Source organism: Felis catus, chromosome X (assembly GCF_018350175.1).
Source record: "Felis catus isolate Fca126 chromosome X, F.catus_Fca126_mat1.0, whole genome shotgun sequence".
Lineage (NCBI taxonomy): Eukaryota > Metazoa > Chordata > Mammalia > Carnivora > Felidae > Felis > Felis catus.
In genome coordinates this window covers 106,321,569-106,340,667 of record NC_058386.1, presented here as the reverse complement: position 1 = coordinate 106,340,667, position 19,099 = coordinate 106,321,569, and the positions used below count along the sequence as shown (strand labels likewise).

General features: G+C 36.2%; 1 protein-coding gene across 6 annotated transcripts in view; it reads left to right on the top strand.

Annotated features, from left to right (window-relative positions):
- Positions 1-19,099, top strand: part of SMARCA1 (SWI/SNF related, matrix associated, actin dependent regulator of chromatin, subfamily a, member 1) — a 73,019-nt gene that overhangs the window by 37,269 nt on the left and 16,651 nt on the right. For all 6 annotated transcript variants that reach the window (XM_045050495.1, XM_045050499.1, XM_004000877.6 and 3 more), the window contains 4 exons: positions 3,504-3,614; positions 3,874-3,987; positions 14,081-14,203; positions 16,515-16,647. In XM_045050495.1, the coding sequence (XP_044906430.1) occupies positions 3,504-3,614; positions 3,874-3,987; positions 14,081-14,203; positions 16,515-16,647 (481 nt within the window). The remainder of the gene's footprint in view (positions 1-3,503; positions 3,615-3,873; positions 3,988-14,080; positions 14,204-16,514; positions 16,648-19,099) is intronic.

The following is a 19,099-nucleotide window of genomic DNA, read 5'->3' as shown; positions in this document are numbered from 1 at the left end:
TTACCAGGGAATATAAGATGTTGCTGTGTTGTATTGTAGGGACTGTTAAACCTTGATCACTTAGTTGAGGTGGTGTCTTCTGGGTTTCTTCACTGTAGAGTTACCATTTTCCCTTTGTACTTGATAAATATCTTGGGGAATATACTCCTCAAACATACCCATTGATTTAAGCATGTATTGGAGTTTGCCTGCAATAGTTATTATTGTGGTGTTTGCCTAATAGTAATTTTGTTTTCCTTTCATTCCTCCTACATTTATTAGTGGAGAGTTTTCTGTAAGGAAGACCTGTCCCTTCCCATTTATTTATATACTCAGTTATTTATATCAGCATGGACTCATGGATATTTATTTCACTTTCTGAGTTATAATATAATTTTATCATTTTGTTTGCTGAAATTGTTCCATAAGGCTGTTATATTTTTAACTCACAGAAATGAATTTTGTTAAAATAAGAAAGCTTATTTTGGATATTGATTTTACTGAAGAATGAGAGGTGAGCCATTTTAGTTTGCATTGCAACTAGTATGCTGATAATGCTCTGTTGCTATCATTAGTTCTGGTAGTTTTTAGTGTCTTCACTTACATCTATTTGGTGGTTCTATCTGTAATCTTAGTTTAGACTGTTTACGTTTTATTCTGATGAGATGAACGTGATGGCTTGCATGCATAAGGTAGAAATTGTTTTCCAGATCTCATTGTGTGGTATGAATTGTGTAAACTTTACAGTTATTTCCATGGGCTTATTGGTAATAAGAGTGTTTTATAAAGTGGAAAAATATTAAACAGCGAAAAGTCTAAATATCAGTGGATCTTCATATCTACATTCTTAGAGTAAAATTAGACTTAGTAAAATATTTGTCTTTCTAATATATCAGGTTTTCATGTGCTTCCATTTCTAGCAAAGTAATGTACACATATAGAGAAATTTTAGTAATAATTATGATGACTTGTGTTTTTATAATTGAATGGTCAAATAAGATTTTTAAAAATATTCTGACTTGAGATTACCTTTTATTTCTGGCTTTTCATATTTTCTAGATAGGTTCAAAAAATAGGTTAATATTATCCTTTGAAGAGAATTGAAAACATAGAAGAATGTTGTTTGTACATAAATCATGGGAATTATATAATGACGTAGATGTTCATATATGATTTGTTGAACCAGTTGCATTACTTTACAGCCATGTCTGTCCGGTAAATTGAATCATAATGACTGACATTGATCCTGAAGAAATCAACTTGAATTAGTTTGTATTAATTTACTTATCTAAAACTAATTCAGCACCATTTGGTGTTTTTCAAAGTTTGGGAATTGACCCTTAATGCTTATTCCAAGTTTGAATACCTAGACTTGCATATAAGTTTGGGTTAAATGGCCAGTACATTACTTTTGATTAAGTTAATTTAAATTATTATTGATTTATTTTCATCCCAATTGAGACAAATAACATATTGGTTATTAATAAAACATCTTTTCTGTTACTATCCTCTAACATTAATTCAGTTGAGGGGAAAAAAACAAAACTCATTTCACTGAGTATTTTTATTTTATGTAAACTTACATTATACTATCTGTATTTCATAAGCTTTTAGAGTTAAAAGATAACTTAAAGGTCATTTAGTCCGACCTTTTTTGTAATTAAGAAATCCCATCTAGAGCATGTAGGACAGTTATCCAGCCTCTATTTGCATGTGGTCATGTTGGGAATCATACTCCTTGGGAGAGTTCATTTCACTGTTTTATGTTTTTTGCTTCTCATAACACTTCTTATTTGACTTACAAGCTCCTTGATGGAAGACATTATTTTATTCATCTTTGTATCCATGACACTGACTTGTAAATAATAAAATAGGTACTTACGACATATTTGTTAAATTATATCAAGTAGCAGTTTACTTTCCCCATTGGTTTTAACCTTATGGCTCAAAAGAGAACTGTGTTCTCTTCTATTTGATAGACTTTTACATATGTGAATGCCACCATTATGTCTGTCTTTAGTCTTCCCTTCTCTGGACACTGAGAGTTTGTACATCTCTGACCATCTTAGTCATCTTGGTTTATCATCCATTCTTAAAATAGGATACCAAGGTTGGAACTCAGCCCTCAGATAGAATCAAATAGAGTGGTATTAATTATAGATTAATGGCCTCTTTTGTGTACAGGCACTAGGATAGACACTCTGAAACCAAAAAAAAATATCTGAACTGGAAAACCATCTCTTGAGACTCCAGAATTTTGGATTGTCAGTTTTGCCTATTGGCTTTTAAATTGTATTTTCTAGTTAATATTGGGGTAAAGTCTTTTAATGCAACCTAATCATTGTTCACCCAACTTTGGATATTTAATAATAATTTACATTTACCTCCTGGCAGTTTATTTAATACCTTCACTTACATGGTCACATTTAATCCTAAAGTTAGGTATTACTATTCCCACTTCATAGAGGGAGAAATTAATCTTCCCCAAGTTCTACAACTGGTAAAGTGGCAGAACCTGGTTTCAAATTCAGGTCTTTCTGATTCCACTGACTTTTCCCACAGCTGTCTTACTAAGACCTTACTTCATTTTACATCTTTTATTTTTTTAATTTTTTTTTCAACGTTTATTTATTTTTGGGACAGAGAGAGACAGAGCATGAACAGGGGAGGGGCAGAGAGAGAGGGAGACACAGAATCGGAAACAGGCTCCAGGCTCTGAGCCATCAGCCCAGAGCCCGACGCGGGGCTCGAACTCACAGACCGCGAGATCGTGACCTGGCTGAAGTCGGACGCTTAACTGACTGCGCCACCCAGGCGCCCCCATTTTACATCTTTTTAAAAAATTTGTTTATTTACATTTGAAAGAGAGAGAGAGAGAGACAGAGACAGAGACAGAGTGTGCGAGTGGGGAAGGGGCAGAGAGAGAGAGAGATGGAGACAGAATCTGAAGCAGGCTCCAGGCTCTGAGCTGTCAGCACTGAGCCCAATGTGGGGCTCGAACTCATGAGCTGGTGAGATCATGACCTGAGCTGAAGTTGGATGCTCAACTGACTGAGCCACCCACGTGCCCCAAGACCTTACTTAACTCTTGATTTGAAGGGACACATGCCTGTTGTGTTGATATTCATCATACTCCATTCAGCTATTTCTAATTCATACACTTGACACAGTCACCAGAATCAATGTTAGTCTCCCATCTGTATTAGATACTGTGTATTCATTTTAACATAAAATACTAATCTGATTGTGCAAATTCTTCCCAATTACTAAGGAAGAACTAGGTTTTTTTTAAAATAAGAATTAAACTTATTTACAAAAAAAAAGGAAAAAGATAAGCATCCTTGAACCTGAACTTGGCCTGTATGGTACAAGGTTTTGGAACTTGGGATACATAATTGTGACATCTAAAGCAAGTTTGATTCTTCCTAATAGCTTTAGTTTTCTCATGCTTGTGCAACTTTGCTGTATTTGATTTTTCATAAACATTTTGGAATAATTAAATTCCTTGTTCTTACTGTGTATAGCTTGGGATGGTGGAATGGATCGAACCTCCTAAACGAGAACGCAAAGCAAACTACGCAGTGGATGCCTACTTTAGAGAGGCTTTACGTGTCAGTGAGCCAAAGATTCCAAAGGTAAAAAAGAATGAGCTCTGTTGTTTTGCTCGACAGCAGAATTCTCCTGTAACATGGTCTGTGATTTAGATTGGTTTATATTAGTGTGAAATTATAGTCTTTAAAATATAACAATGTAGAAAAGTAGCTGGTATGCCCAGCCTTATATAAAGGGACTTATTATATTTATTTTCCTATATATTAAAGAAATAGTTAAAGATAAGTATGTTCACTTCATGTACTGAAAACAAATATGTGTATAATGCATTTCCCCCCATAGGCTCCCCGACCTCCAAAGCAGCCAAATGTTCAGGATTTTCAGTTTTTCCCACCACGTTTGTTTGAGCTCCTGGAAAAGGAAATTCTTTATTACAGGAAGACAATAGGCTATAAGGTAATTTTTCAAGTATTTATTATTTTTAAAAGTTTTCAGATTAGTATAATTTTTTTGAGGAGAGAGTGTATGCATGCAGGTGGGGGAAGGGTAGAGGAAGAGGGAGAGAGGAAATCTTAAGCAGGCTCCAGCAAGCGTGAAGCCTGATGTGGGGCTTGATCCCACAAACTGTGAGATCATGACCTGTGCTAAAATTAAGACTCAGATGCTTAACTAAGCCACCCAGGAAGCCCTATAATCTAATCTTCTAAACTAATATAATCTGTTAAAGTAGACTGCAAAGAATTCCATTTTAATGTGAGAGAACATCAGAATAATTCAAAATAGTGGTGTTTTTAAAACCAAAGAGGAGGTTTAACTAGAAGTAAAGCATCAAACTATCAAGTCACCAATAGGATGAATTTGAAATGGGATTAATGGAGAATTATCCAATATTTCAAAAATAGTGATAATAACATTATTTTAATAATGCTAGTGTTTGGTCAGAGACTATGTAGAAAGAACAATCGAACAATTAACTTTAATTAGAAGTGAATATATGATAGATGACAGGAGGTTTTTTTTAATCATTTTCCTTAATAAGATCAAGAAATAATACTTTTGTATTTATTGTTCTTGGGTTGATGAAAGCACTGTTGGTGGTTATTTGATTGTTGCCACGTAGGTGTTAAAGCTAATAATAAACATTATAATGAATTTTAACATTTTAAAATGATCTTTTAGATGAGTGCCTGTGTGGCTCAGTTGGTTAAGTGTCTATTTTGGTTCAGGTCTTGATCTCAAGGCCATGAGATGGAGCTCCACTTCTGGCTCTGTGCTGACAGCGTGGAGCCTGCTTGGGATTCTTTCTTTCCCACTCTCTCTGCTCCTCTCCCCACTCACACACTCTCTCTCTCAAAATAATGAATAAACATTTAAAAAAACTTTAAAAAATGATAGTTTGGAAATCAAAACTCTTAATTTTTAAGTAGATAGGAACCCATTTTTAGTGAGTGAAATGTTTGTCACCCTAAAGCTTTCACACTGAGAGATTAAGCATACCTGGTTATTTCTATATGCTGAAACTCACTTTCTGGTGAATGGAAAGGGATGACCAAGGTATAAAATTCAGTAGTATAAACAAAATTATAAAAAATATTAACACTAGGGACTGGGTGGCTCAGTCGGTTAAGTGTCCAACTCTGGATTTTGGCTAAGATCATGATCTCATGGTTCGTGAGTTCCAGCCCCATGTTGGTCTATGTGCTGTTGGTGTAGAGCCTGCTTGGGATTCTCTCTGTCCCTTCCTTTCTCTTTCTCTTTCTCAAAAATAAATAAATAAACTTAAAAAATATTAACACTATTGTAGTTTTATGAGCTTTTCTGTTTCATGCATTGGAAGCTATGCTTTAATTTATTTTGTGAACCTTTATCACAAGTGGAACTATACCCAATTATTTTGATTAGTAGTTGTAATGTGTCTAGAACAGCTTCATGTATATAAGATGCTTAGTTCATTTATATTTTGAAAGTAGAGTGAATTTCTAGAGTATTTCTACTGTTTGTCCAGAGTGAGAGCAGTACCATTTGAAATGGAGCAAAAAAGGTTTGCTTGCTATTTATGTACTAAATTTCAATATATATAAACAGGAACAAGAAACTTAAGGTGAATATAAGTAGTTAATTATAATCTGCTTAGGAAATGTGATTAAATTTGAATGTATTGAATCAACATGACTGGATAAAATCTGTCTTAGGAAGTTGTAAAAGAGTAAAAGTACCATGGTTGAACATTCAGACCAGGAGTAAAATCAGTTTCAAAGAAAGTGAAAATGGCAATATGCCAGAAGAAACTGTAAAATTAATGGAGAATTATCCAATATTTCAAAAATAGTGATAATAACATGTTATTTTAATAATGATTCAAAATAAAAATGAAAATAGTATATTAATAAAGTGATTAGTAATATTTCATGAGGTGAACAAATATACAAATATATATTATCCCACTAAAGTTATAAAAATGTTAATCGTTATATTGTTACTTTTATGGACTGTTATCAGTGAGACTTGAAAATTAATTGAAACGTTAGACCCAGTTATTAATCAAATATCTGTATAGTGCCTTTTATAATTTATGAAATCCTTTATCACACACTTCATCTGATTTCTAACAGTCCTGTGACATTGGTGTTATCTCCTCCATATAAGACATGAGGAGACCGAAGTTCAGAGAGGTTAAAAGACTTGTTCAAGTTCACATAGCTAACAGAGTTGCCAAGGGTGCTGGTCTCAAACCTGAGTTCTCACTGTTCAAATGCGATGCTCTTTCCCCCAGGCATTCTGGGCTATTTCTGCATGTGACATAACCCTGCTTCTCTTTGCAGTCCTAAATAAGGACTGTGTTTATAGTGGTGTGACATGTTGTTTGGGAGGTAAGCCAAGTGGTAGTCAAATAGCAGCAATGAAAAAAATCATCTCTGTGGATATAACTATTCGTGCTCCTTTGGAGATACTGAAATTCTTTTCCCTGTCATAGTACAGTGCCCACCACATTCTCGCCACAACTCTGGTTTTAATGTAAGCAGTGCCTTTCATTACGGGCGGTTTGTGGTTAGGGGTGAGGTCTTACAATCATATTTGGGTAGTAGCCAACTGGAAGGAGATGGAGGAGAGAGAAACCTTAGTAGAGAGAGGAATGAAGGGACAGCTGCAGAGGGTGACAAGAAGCAGGCAGGTGGAAGGAGGGAGGACAGGGATGAATGAGGAAAGGGAAGATGGCATGGAATCCACGCTATGGCACCTTGCTGTTTTCTCTTCCTCACCTCCCAGAGAGAGGTAACAGGAGAAGGGAGTATGAGTGAAAGGAGGGCTGTTTTTCATTTAATTCATATTTACTGAGGACTCCTCTGTGCCAGGTCCTATGCCGTGCACTGATGATAAAGTAGTGAATAAGACAGACAAGGTCCCTCAGTGCATGGAACTTGTGTTTCATTGGAGGAGATGGATATTAAGTTGATACGACAGAGTAATGGCATTAGTTGTTTTCTGTGCTTACAGAGGATGCTGCAAGGGAACATGATATGGGTATCAAATGTGGATTGGGAGATCAGGGAGTTGGTCCCTAAGGCAGTGTCATTAAGTTGAGATCAGAGAGATGCACAGGAATTAGCCAAAGTATGAAGTGTGGGAGAGAAGAGCTCATCAGAGAAACCATAGGTACAAAGGTGTTACAGTAGGAAGGAGGATTGCCCCTTCAGAAACTGAAGGCAGACCAGGGTTGTTAAGGAGTGATGAGGGAGAGGGGTGAGATGAAGTTGTGGAGTGGGTCATTAACTGAACATTAATTGTAGGTCCCATTAAGTTGAACTTTAGCTTTAGAGCAAAGGAAAACCATTGAGATGTTCTTAAGGTGGAGGGGTGAGTGGGTCGTGAAATACTAATAGCAGTTACCTATTTGGTCCTTACTTGTGTTGCTTTCTGTTCTAAGTTATTTAAAAAGATTAGCTCGGGATGCCTGGGTGGATCAGTCGATTAAGCGTCCGACTTCAGCTCAGGTCGCAATGTCACGGTTCGTGGGTTTGGCCCCGCAGCGGGCTCTGTGCTGACAGCTCAGAGTCTGGAGCCTGCTTCGGATTCTGTGTCTCCCGCTATCTCTGCCCCTCCCCCGCTCGTGCTATGTTTCTCTCTGTCTCTCAAAAATGAATAAACGTTAAAAAAAATTTAAAAATAAAAAGATTGGCTCATTATCCTCCTAACAGCCCTGAGACTGTATTTCTGTTTTACAGATGGGGAAACTGAGGCACATAGAGGTTGAGTAATTTGCCTTAGGTTAAACAACTTTTAAGATGTGGAGTATGATCAGATTTACATTTTTTAAAAGATCACCCTGGCTACATACAGAGAATGATGACTTTACCCAGGGACACCAGCCAGGTGGCTGTTGAAGGATGAAAAGATGAGAGAAGATGATGGCAGCTTGGAGCATGGTGGCGATGGTGGAAGGAGAATTTATCTCCTACCACTCTACTAGCTGTGTGTTCTCTTCAGCCTCATTGTGGATTGTGTTTGTGTCATCTTAAGACTTGCCTTGATCCTCCATATGCATATTTATTTAGTTGAGGATTTATAACACAAATAAGAGTACATTCTGGATGTTGGCTCTTTCTGAACCTTGTCTCTTCCATTCTTTACCAGGGGATGCAGATCTGAGCTAAGGTGTGTGCTTCAATTGGGTGGGTGTCGTGTTGGAGTTGAGACTATAGGCAGAGGAGCATGGCATGCTAGTCCTCTGCAAAAGTTTTTTTTTCCCAGGACCATGTGATATTAATAACTGTTATACATATCTTCTCAGAGGTATCTAACATTTTTCCCCCTATAGCTATAGAAAACTCACTAGAGCCACAAAGTGAATGGAGCAATGGTTTATTCTCAGTTGAACACAACTGCTACAGTGAAACTACCTGGTATTCTCGAAGCATAGTTAAGTTCTTAAAAAGGACTCTTGCCCCCTTTCTGCTTAAAGGATTGTTGGGGAGAGAGGTGTTGTCTTATAGCTGGGGGTATTGTGGTGCACGGTACTGTTTTGTCCATTTTGAGCCCCCATAGTCTTATTCTGTAGTGATTTTGGGTGGGTCTAGTTGGGGGCTCTGTACTTTTGAAGCACTTAGTAAAGAACATTTTTTTCTCCAGAGCCTGCCTATTTGCATTTTTAATTTTATTTTGTTTTTCCCCCTGATACTCAGCACAACAAGGTCACAACAATATTGCTCATGATAACATCTGGAATTAAAGCGTTTTATTTTATTTGAACCTGAGAAGTTTTGTTTGTTTTGCCCTAACCACTTGTTGGATAGCAGCGCATCATGTGCCAATTCTCCCTGCTGTCTTAGCTTTGACCTTATTGCAAGTTAGACAAATTCAGAAGCTTTACTGCCCTTGCAACTTAAATGAGTTACTCAGTGTGTTTAATCACTTGTTCCCTGAAATCTTTCTATTGGAAGAGGATGACTTCATTGAAATTTTGATTGCAGAATTAAAAAAAAAAAACACAGAGGATCTGTAAGTCCCATTGAGTCTAAGATCTGGTGTGAAAGACCTGTGCCATATTTGAAGCTGGAGGAAGCTGTAGAACATTCTAACATTTATCTTCAATAAAATATTCTTTAGGGACAGATACAGACATTTGACAAATGGAGAAAGTTCTATAATCTCTGTGAGTTTTGGTAATGTGCCATCGTGAGCCAGCTGTTTGCAGTGGCAGGACAGTACCATGTGCTGATTTCAGGTCACTACATGACTTTGTGTGCCACTGCATTTAATTCATTGTTCCATATTTCTATGAAAGGCTTCCTAAAACTCATTCTGACCATGACCAAACATTTTTTTCACTTTTCAATGGAACACAGCTCTTAGTTGCACATTCCTTAATGTCTGACTAGGAATCCAAGTAATAATGGAGATGTTTCCTCTCGAAAGATAACTTTTAGTTTATTGTGGCTGTATTAAGTGTTACTGGGGGGAGGGGCATCAGTAAGACATACAGTATGAATATTTCAGGTAGTGTGTAGGTATCTCTATGATTTATTTACTTAATTCTTATATAGCACTTTGAAATCACTCCAGGAAGTTTAATGCTGATAAGAACATATTTATAAAATATGTACAAAACTCACGGAGATTATAGAACTTTCTCCATTTGTCAAATGTCTGTATCTGTCCCTAACGAATTTTTTATTGAAGATAAATGTTAGAATGTTCTACAGCTTTCTTCAGCTTCAAATATGACAAATGAAAAAATAAATACCTTTTATTTTTTTTATTTTTATTTTTTAATTTTTTTTCCAACGTTTATTTATTTTTGGGACAGAGAGAGACAGAGCATGAACGGGGGAGGGGCAGAGAGAGAGGGAGACACAGAATCGGAAACAGGCTCCAGGCTCTGAGCCATCAGCCCAGAGCCTGATGTGGGGCTCGAACTCACGGACCGCGAGATTGTGACCTGGCTGAAGTCGGACGCTCAACCGACTGCGCCACCCAGGCGCCCCAATAAATACCTTTTAAAAATGAATATTGTAGGAAGAGATATGAAAATGTAGGCATTTTGAGTAATTTCTAACACTAGAAATTTTAGCGGTTAGGTATTTTAATTAAAATAGTAAACATAACACAGATGAAGTCCTTCTAAAGTTTTGCTGCACTGAAAATATTAGCAGTAGATGTGGAAAAAGTAGTCTGCCAAGGAGCCTAAAATCTAATGGTGTAATATAGTATTATGATTTTGCTTTTGTTAAAGTTCAAGGGGGAAATTTTTAGTATTGGGTATATCTGCATAGGAATGAGCAGTTTATTTTGTGCAGGTATGTTTCCAGGTGTATTTCCATTTTCTGGCATAAAATTAGATGTTTATAAAATATGTACTTTGTTAAAATGGTTTCTTGGACATGGAGATTTTGAAGCTATTTCATAGAGAAATATCTTAAGATTAAATAAGTTTTTCTCAGTTAAAATTAAAACTTAAAGTCACAGTAATTTCATATATCACCAAGGGTCTGTTAAACTTTTTTTAAAAAAATGTTTTTAATGTTTATTCACTTTTGAGAGAGAGAGTGCAAGCAGGGGAGGAGCAGAGAAAGAGGGAGACACAGAATCTGAAGCAGGCTCCACACTCTGAGCTGTCAGCACAGAGCCCAATGCGGCCTTTTGAACTCATGAACCGTGAGATCATGACCTGAGCCAAAGTTGGATGTTTAACCGACTGAGCCACCAGGCACCCCAGGTCTATTAAACTTTCTAAAGCTCTGTCTGTAATTTTTTCCAAACATTTTGTTATGTAAAAATTTTAACCATATAAAAATATTGAAATGATTGTATAGTGAACATCTACATACACACCACATATATTCTTCAATTTATATCTTACTATATTGGCTTTATCACCTATTTGTCCGTTTCTCCAGCCTTCTAGCAAATGGATATCCAGCTTATTTTTTATGCATTTCAGAGTTGCAGACCTAAGTATATTTCACTCAAACACTTCAACGTGCATATTATTAGCCAGTGTTCAATATTTATTTGATACTTTTTTCAAGGTAAAATTAGCATACAATGAAATGTATAAATCTTAAGTGTTTCATTCATTGTATTTTGACAAATGTATATTTGCAGGACTAAACCCCTATGGAGATATAGCATATTACCGTCACCCCAGAAAGTGCCTCTTCCCAGTCAAGCTCTATACTCACTCCCCAGAGACAACCACCGTTCTGATAGTATTTTCCTCCATAGATTAGTTATTTACTCTAGAATTTCACATTAATGTAATCATGTGTTATGTGTAAGGTGTTTTTCTCTTAACATAATGTTTTTGAGATTCATTCATGTCCCATTCTTGGTGGCTCATTCCTTTTTACTGCTAAGTACTATCCCATTGTAAGGATATACCAGTTTGTTTATCTGTTCTCATGTTGATGGACATCTGGGCTGTTTTCTGGCTTTTGGCTGTTGGGAGTAAAGCTGTGAACATTTTTGCAAAAGTATTTTTTTTAAGTTTATTTATTTATTTTGAGAGAGTGCAGAATGGGTAGAGAGAGAGGGAGAGAGAGAGAGAATCCCAAGCAGGCTCTGCTGCGGAGCCTGATGTGGCTCAAAACCACGAACCATGAGATCATGACTTGAGCCAAAATCAAGAGTCAGACACTCAACTGACTGAGCCACCCCAGGCACCCCTTTGTAAAAGCCTTTGTATAGATAGATATGTTAGGAATGGAATTGGTGGTGCGCCTGTAATTTAAAAATTGAATTTAGCTATTGAAAAATTATTATATATATATATTTTTTGATAAAAGTTATTTTAGTCATGCTTGTCATTGGCCCGCATTTCATTTTTACTTTATACGTTTTCCATTTACATTTGTAACCATCTTAGGCCAGGTGATCATACCTCATTTCTAGATTATGGCCGTTTAGCTGGTTTTCTTGCCGTTTCCACACTTCAGTGCATTCAGCACAAAGCTTCCAAGTGAAAACACGTTTTGACACTTTAGTCTCCTATTGAAAAATCTCCAGTGGCTTGCTGTTGTGTACTGTGTAGTTTAAAAGGCTTGTAAATCTCTCTCCACCTGGCCTTGATTCTTACCCCTTTTCAACACAAACCCTGTATGATCCTTCCTGGCATTGCTTTTACTGGTTTTGCTCCTAGTGTTCCAGCCTCAAATATTGTTTGCCTCTTCTTCAGCTCCACAAATCCTTAGAGTTCAAAATTCCACAACTGGGTTGTGAGGCTTCCTGTAGGCAAGGACCATGTCCACTGATTTTATATTCCAGTGAATACCTGTCATGGTGCTACAGACATAATAGACATTTAGTCTGTACTTACTAATTTGATTGTCTGGTACTGATGATTGCAAATGAACCTGTTTTTTCAGTAATTCTTTTAAAATTAGTAGGGTTTACATTTAAAAAACTACTGGATACAATAATTTAAAAATTATTATGAAAATATTAAAAATTATTGTTGAGTGTCTGACTTCGGCTCAAGTCATGATCTCATGGTTTGTGAATTTGAGCCCTGCATCAGGTTCACTGTTGTCAATGCAGAACCTGCTTCTGATCCTCTGTCTCCCCCTCACCACTCTCTGCCCCTCCCTGGCTCACGCTTACTGGCTCACTCACTCTCTCTCAAAAAATAAATTAAAAAATATTTATTTTCAAGTTACACTATGGTTTCAAACTCTATGAAATATGTACAACAATTAGAAAAATGTACTCTGATGTGTATCATAATTACATTGTAGTAAAACCATAGGGAATGAGTTGTTTATGATAGGTGTGCATATCAAACAGTGGAAGGCTTAGTGTCAACCTGTTTTTTTTTAATTAAAAAATTTTTTTGTATTTATTTTTAAGAGAGAGAGCATGAGTGGGGGAGGGACAGAGAGAGAAGGACAGAGAATCTGAAATGGGCTGTGTGCTGACAGCAGAGAGCCCGATGTAGGGCTCGAACTCCAGGACCTCAAGATCATGACCCGAGCCAGAGTTGGACGTTTAACTGACTGAGCCACCCAGGTGCCCCAACCCTTTTCTTTTCATGTTTAATGGAATACTATAAAATGCAGTATACATGTTAGGTACTTGCCCTCTTATGTTACTTACGTTACTGCAGATGCACATAGAAATGGTGTGAGGCTTTGGGCTGAGTGACTTAGTTTGTCAATCCATACAGTGAATGCTGCTGCAGACTGCTGAGCTGTACTGGTTGTGTTCGCTGTGACACACTGGACATAGGGGCTGCGGTTTTGAGATACAGGTGCCTGGCTGATTGCTTGCTTCCTTGGAGAGCTGAGCTTCTGTCCCCACTCTTTTGGACTTGAACTCCCTTCTTAGTTGTCAGTTTATCTGTAACTCTGTATCCTAAACACTAGAATTTCTGTTGGTCACTGCTACTTTATCTTTTTCTCTTGACTGCTGATTGCATCACAGCTGTTCGCATACTCGGCCACCCTTTCCCTCTTACATATATTCTCTATATATGTAGAGTGTAGAGTTTGGGTTCTTCATTATCCTGTCACTTCTTCCAGTCTTGGAATTTTATGTGAAGTTGCTCTCCCTTTCCATGCCCTGGCAGGCAGTAAAATCATTCCTTTCTTTTTGCATTTTGAAGTGATCAGAGCATTGAGTGCATTGCACTTCTCTACCCTGGTCTATATTGCCAGGTGTGTATGAGTTCTTTTTGTACTGCCAAACTTTTTGTTTCTTCTGGGCTTGAAATTTTATTGTGTAATGTTAGTGTTGGCATAATGGTATTATTGTTACCACCATATATTACAATATTACAAGGATGTATTTTGTTCCACAGTTATAAATAAATCTAGAATATAATGTGGCATTTAGCTGTGGGCTTAACTCTAAAATACCACATGGCACATTTAAAAATGGTTTTTATTTTGGTAATAGCATTGTAGTAAGAACGTGGAGAAGATCCTGTATCATTCTGGTATGGCTTTATATTGTTTACTGTTGAAACAACTCTAAGATTGATACATATATATATATATATATACCCTTAATTAATTTTTCTCAACAGTTTAATTAAAATTCATCTCTTGATTTATAGGTCCCAAGGAATCCTGATATCCCCAATCCAGCTGTGGCTCAAAGAGAGGAGCAAAAAAAGATTGATGGAGCTGAACCTCTTACACCAGAAGAGACTGAAGAAAAAGAAAAACTTCTCACACAAGTAAAATATTTTAAGTGGCTGAAGTGCTTCTTCATTAACCAGTAGAAAAAGAAAAAAAAACAGATCACATTTACCTTTTATTGTATGGGCTGATTAGACACATCAGCAACACTCAGGGCTATTTTGTAAACATACATTTAGATCAGATATTCCTCTTTTTTTTTATCCCATTTGTAGAATACATGAATTTGGAAATGCTAGAGAATACATAAATGCAAAATATAAGTGTCAGTTATTACTAAGAAGACATATTTTAGCAATTATACTAAACTCAGTTAATACACATACGAAGCTTGGTAGACAGTAATTACGAGCATATTCTTCAAAGTTTAAATTTATTTCATTTTTGTGAACTGTCCTCTGAAATTGTACTCTACTAATATTTTATTAGAATAATTTCGTAATTCTCAAAATGCTTTTTATCCTTTCTTGGAAAGGACTTTCATATAACAATGAGAGATTTCTGAACCTGTAATGTGATTATTGTATAATTAAAAGCTAATAGTTATTAAATACGGAACATTTTCATTTGAACAAAATATTAATGCTTTCTGGTCATTGTTGGTTTAATGAGTTTTATGAGTATAGAAGTAATACACAAATAATCTGTAGAAGATAAAAAAAAGTTACAGTGTAAAAGACCCTTGCAAGATAATAAACAAATGTACTGGATGGTACCACCTTAGTATATAGAAAGTTGCTAGCAAGATTTATTTATTCAACAAGTTCTTTTGAAAAATATGCAAAGCACAGTGCTAGGAAAGTTGGCCACATTAATTATTGAAAGATAGTTTTGTATTTTTATCTTATTATATAGATCTTTGTTATGATGTGTAACTTTACTGAATGAATTTTTGCAAAGTATAATCATAAGTTTTGCAGCCAAATGCCTGGAAGTCATAAAGTTTAGTTTGACAATGTAATTGCTTTGGCTGAATATTAGGACTTACCACAGAATAAAATAAAACATTTAAATATTCATGTTGTATTTTCACAATTTATTTCCTGAACACAAAAGTAAAGTTCTGGTCTTAGAATACTACTTGGCTTGTAGTATATGGTGAATGTACAGTATATTGTGAATACACATTATCAACTGAGAAATTGCTTTAGTTTGTAACTAGAAGTAAAGTCAATTTTTTTTGTTCCTCCTAGTAGTTGAATTCATCTTTAAACATCTATCTCTGGTGCCTTAAATAATTAATCTTAATTAAAAAATCATGGCAAAGAAACAAAATGTGGGGTCACCTGAAATCTTCATCAACTAAAAGCTAGGGATAGAGTTTTGAACTGCCAGGGATATCACATTTTTATGGGTTGGGAAATAAGAAGTAGAAAACAAATTCTTGCTTTTGTGATTTCACAGACATGCTAATAATACCAGAGATTTAAAACAGTGATTAAACTGTTCAATCTTTTAATAAGGAAATTGAGTGGGACCAGTCATATTCTGTTTATACAGATTCTATTTTATGAATACAGTTTTGAATAGAAATTATTTATTCACAGTACAGTTGACCCGTGAACAATGTGGGAGTTAGGGATGCTGACCCCCCATGAAGCTGAAAAATTTCCTGTAATTTTGACTCCCCCAAAGCTTATCTACTAATAGCCTACTGTTTACTGGAAGCCTTACTGCTAACATAAATAGCAGATTAACACATACTTTTCATGTTACATGTATTACATACTGTATTCTTACAATAAAGTAAGCTAGAGAAGAGAAAATGTTATTAAGTATATCATAAGGAAGAGAAGATACACTTATAGTGCTGCACTGTATTCATCAAAAAAACAAAAAAACAAAAAAACAAACCCAAGGGTCACCTGTAATTTGGAATGCTATAAAGAGTATGAAATATTTTCTGCATTCTTATTTTTCCCTCTAAGTTTTTTGGATTTAATGCAACCACATTCCTTTCTTAATTTACATGGGAACAGATCTGAAAAAAACCTGTTGAAGCACTGAAATATAAAGGACTTCGTTTTTATATTAGCATTTTTTATATCAGTGCATTTGTATTTTAATGTAGGCATCTATAAAATACGGAATTAAAAACTACACAATATCTTGGAACTATAAATCCATTTGTAGTACTTAGAAGTATATCTCTTCATGATAGAAAATCAGTTATTTTTATAACACTCAACTTCTGATTCCAAAAATACCCTGGGATTTTATAAGGAGGAACATTTTAAGTCTTTCAAACTGGTTTTAATGTATCATTGTAAAAAACATGTAGAATAATAAATGGATAAATGGATTTGCTAATTTAACCTCTGTTGATGATGCTCAATATTTTGTTCACAGGGATTCACAAACTGGACTAAGCGAGATTTTAACCAGTTTATTAAAGCTAATGAGAAGTATGGAAGAGATGACATTGATAATATAGCTCGAGAGGTGGAGGGCAAATCACCTGAAGAGGTCATGGAGTATTCAGGTTTGTGTATAACTTTAAACATAGTGTTTAATTGTAACCTATTCATTTCTTTAGTATCAATTTAATTGTATCATTGTTCAGAGATCTTTTAAACTAGTAAGCATAAAGTGTAGGTAACAGTATAAAATGTAATTATATTTCCACGATAAGATTATAAGATTTACCTAAACAGGCTGCTATTATCCTTAGCGGTTAGCTTATCGAGCCAAGTAAAGTCCTAACGAAACAAGGGTAGCTGTTGAATGAGCATTGACAAAATGAGTTTCCCACTTACCCATCTCTGGAATTTGATCCTCTTATGGGCAATTCAGATCTGAGACTTGAGGTTCAGAAGATTGAATTTGTGTCTTTCTAGGACATCTTTGAAGTAGAAGATTCTTCTCAGGGAATTTAGGTCCTCAAACACCCTTAGAGTTCTAATCAGCTCCAGACAGGTCATGTGGATTCCATTAACTTGAGGCAAGCTGGAATAGATCTAAAAAGACTGCTAGAATTATTTTTAATTTTTAAATTTTTTTAATTAAAAGAAAAATTTTTAATGTTTATTCATTTTTGAGAGAGAGAGAGAGAGAGAGAGAGACAGAGAGAGAGACAGAGAGAGAGACAGAGAGAGAGAATGAGAGAGAATGCAAAGCAGGCTCCAGACTCTGAGCTGTCAGCACAGAGCCCAACATGCGGCTCGAACCCACAAACTACAAGATCAGGACCTGAGTCGAAGTCAATGCTCAACCTACTGAGCCACCCAAATACCCCCCTACAAGAAATCTTTTGATTGGTTCTGGAATCCTCTCCCTTACTTAGCCTTGTCTTTGGTCTTGAAGCATATAGAGTTAATATGAATGCCCATGTCGCAGCACATGGAACCTCAGGCTTCTGAAAGAAATCTTAGTAAAAATAGGTAATTATCTCTAGCAAGTTTTCTATATGTACAACAGGAATTTTCTTACTTACAAATAGGTTGAACTTTCAAATTTAGTCTGAGTATCAGCTATTTAGAATCTAGAGCATTTTTTTTCCCTTATAGAAACAATATTACAAAGTAGGTTTAGGTTTCTGTGCTAACCCCTCAAAGCCTATGTGGCTTTAACAGTTGAAATTCTGTGTTTTTGCCATGAAAAATAGCTGGGAGAGGATACTAATAAATATACCAAAAATTAATATAACCTAGGAACAGCTTTTAATTTATCTGTACTGTTAGTGCTTAAAGAAATCCAGGTTTAATAAGAGAAAAGACACTTTTTCTTTTGGAAATCAGAGAGGGTTTCTGGTGATTAACAAGGAATTTAGAGGCTGATTATATTGAGCTTTTACTTCATATAATACCAAATTTATGAACTTCCTTTTCCTTGATTCCAGTATAGCATTACTATTACTTGTAAGCTTTATCACATAAGTTTACAGCATTTGGGGGCTTAGAAAGGGTAAAAATAGATGAGAAATTCTAACAGCATTTTCATTCTAATGAAAAGAATATAAGAGATTTTGTGCGGAGAGATTTTCCAAAGTAGAATTTTCTTCAAAATAGCATCAATGTTTATGAAATTGCAAGAAAAGAAGTGATTCAGAAAGATACCGTATCAGATGTTCTCTCACATTTGACACCAAGCCCGGTGGCAGGACTGGCTCAGCACGGTTAAATTGGGGGGCCATGTCACAGGATGGGGAGATCGGAATGGTTTCATGTAGTTGGTTGCAATAAAAGAAGTGTATATAATTGGCTGTTCGTATCTTCTACATAGCAGGCATTTGTATGCTGAATGAATAAGAGAGAATGAATAAATGAACAAAGGTGCTTATAAAAACCAGAGAGTGACAGTTTCTTTTGTGATGCTGAGATGGGTGGTTAACGTCCAGCGTAAAGAAGAAAATGGCCCACTAATGTTCAGATTGTGTGCTATAGGTTGAATGTTTCCCCCTCAAATTTAGATGTTGAGATCCTAACCCTCAGTGTGATGGTATTAGCAGGTAGGGTTGGGAGGTGCTTAGGTCATAAGGGTGGAGTACTCACGAATGGGATTAGTGCCCTTATAAAAGAGACCCCAGAGAGCTCCCTTGCCCTTTCCAGCATGTGAGAACACATTGGGAAGACCGTCATCTATGAACCAGGGTGTGGGCTCTCACTGGACTTGGAATCTTCCAGCACCTTGATCTTGGGACTTCTCAGCCTCCATAACTGTGAGAAATAAATGTTTGTTATTGAAGCCCCCCACCCCCCCGCAAATAAAAATCAGAGAGCACTAACATTCCTTTTGTGATAGGCTCTAAAAATGAAAAATTTGAGAATGTAGAGTATGCCATTAAAAGGCCTTTCGGGGTGCCTGGGTGGCGCAGTCGGTTAAGCGTCCAACTTCAGCCAGGTCACGATCTCGCGGTCCGTGAGTTCGAGCCCCACGTCAGGCTCTGGGCTGATGGCTCAGAGCCTGGAGCCTGTTTCCGATTCTGTGTCTCCCTC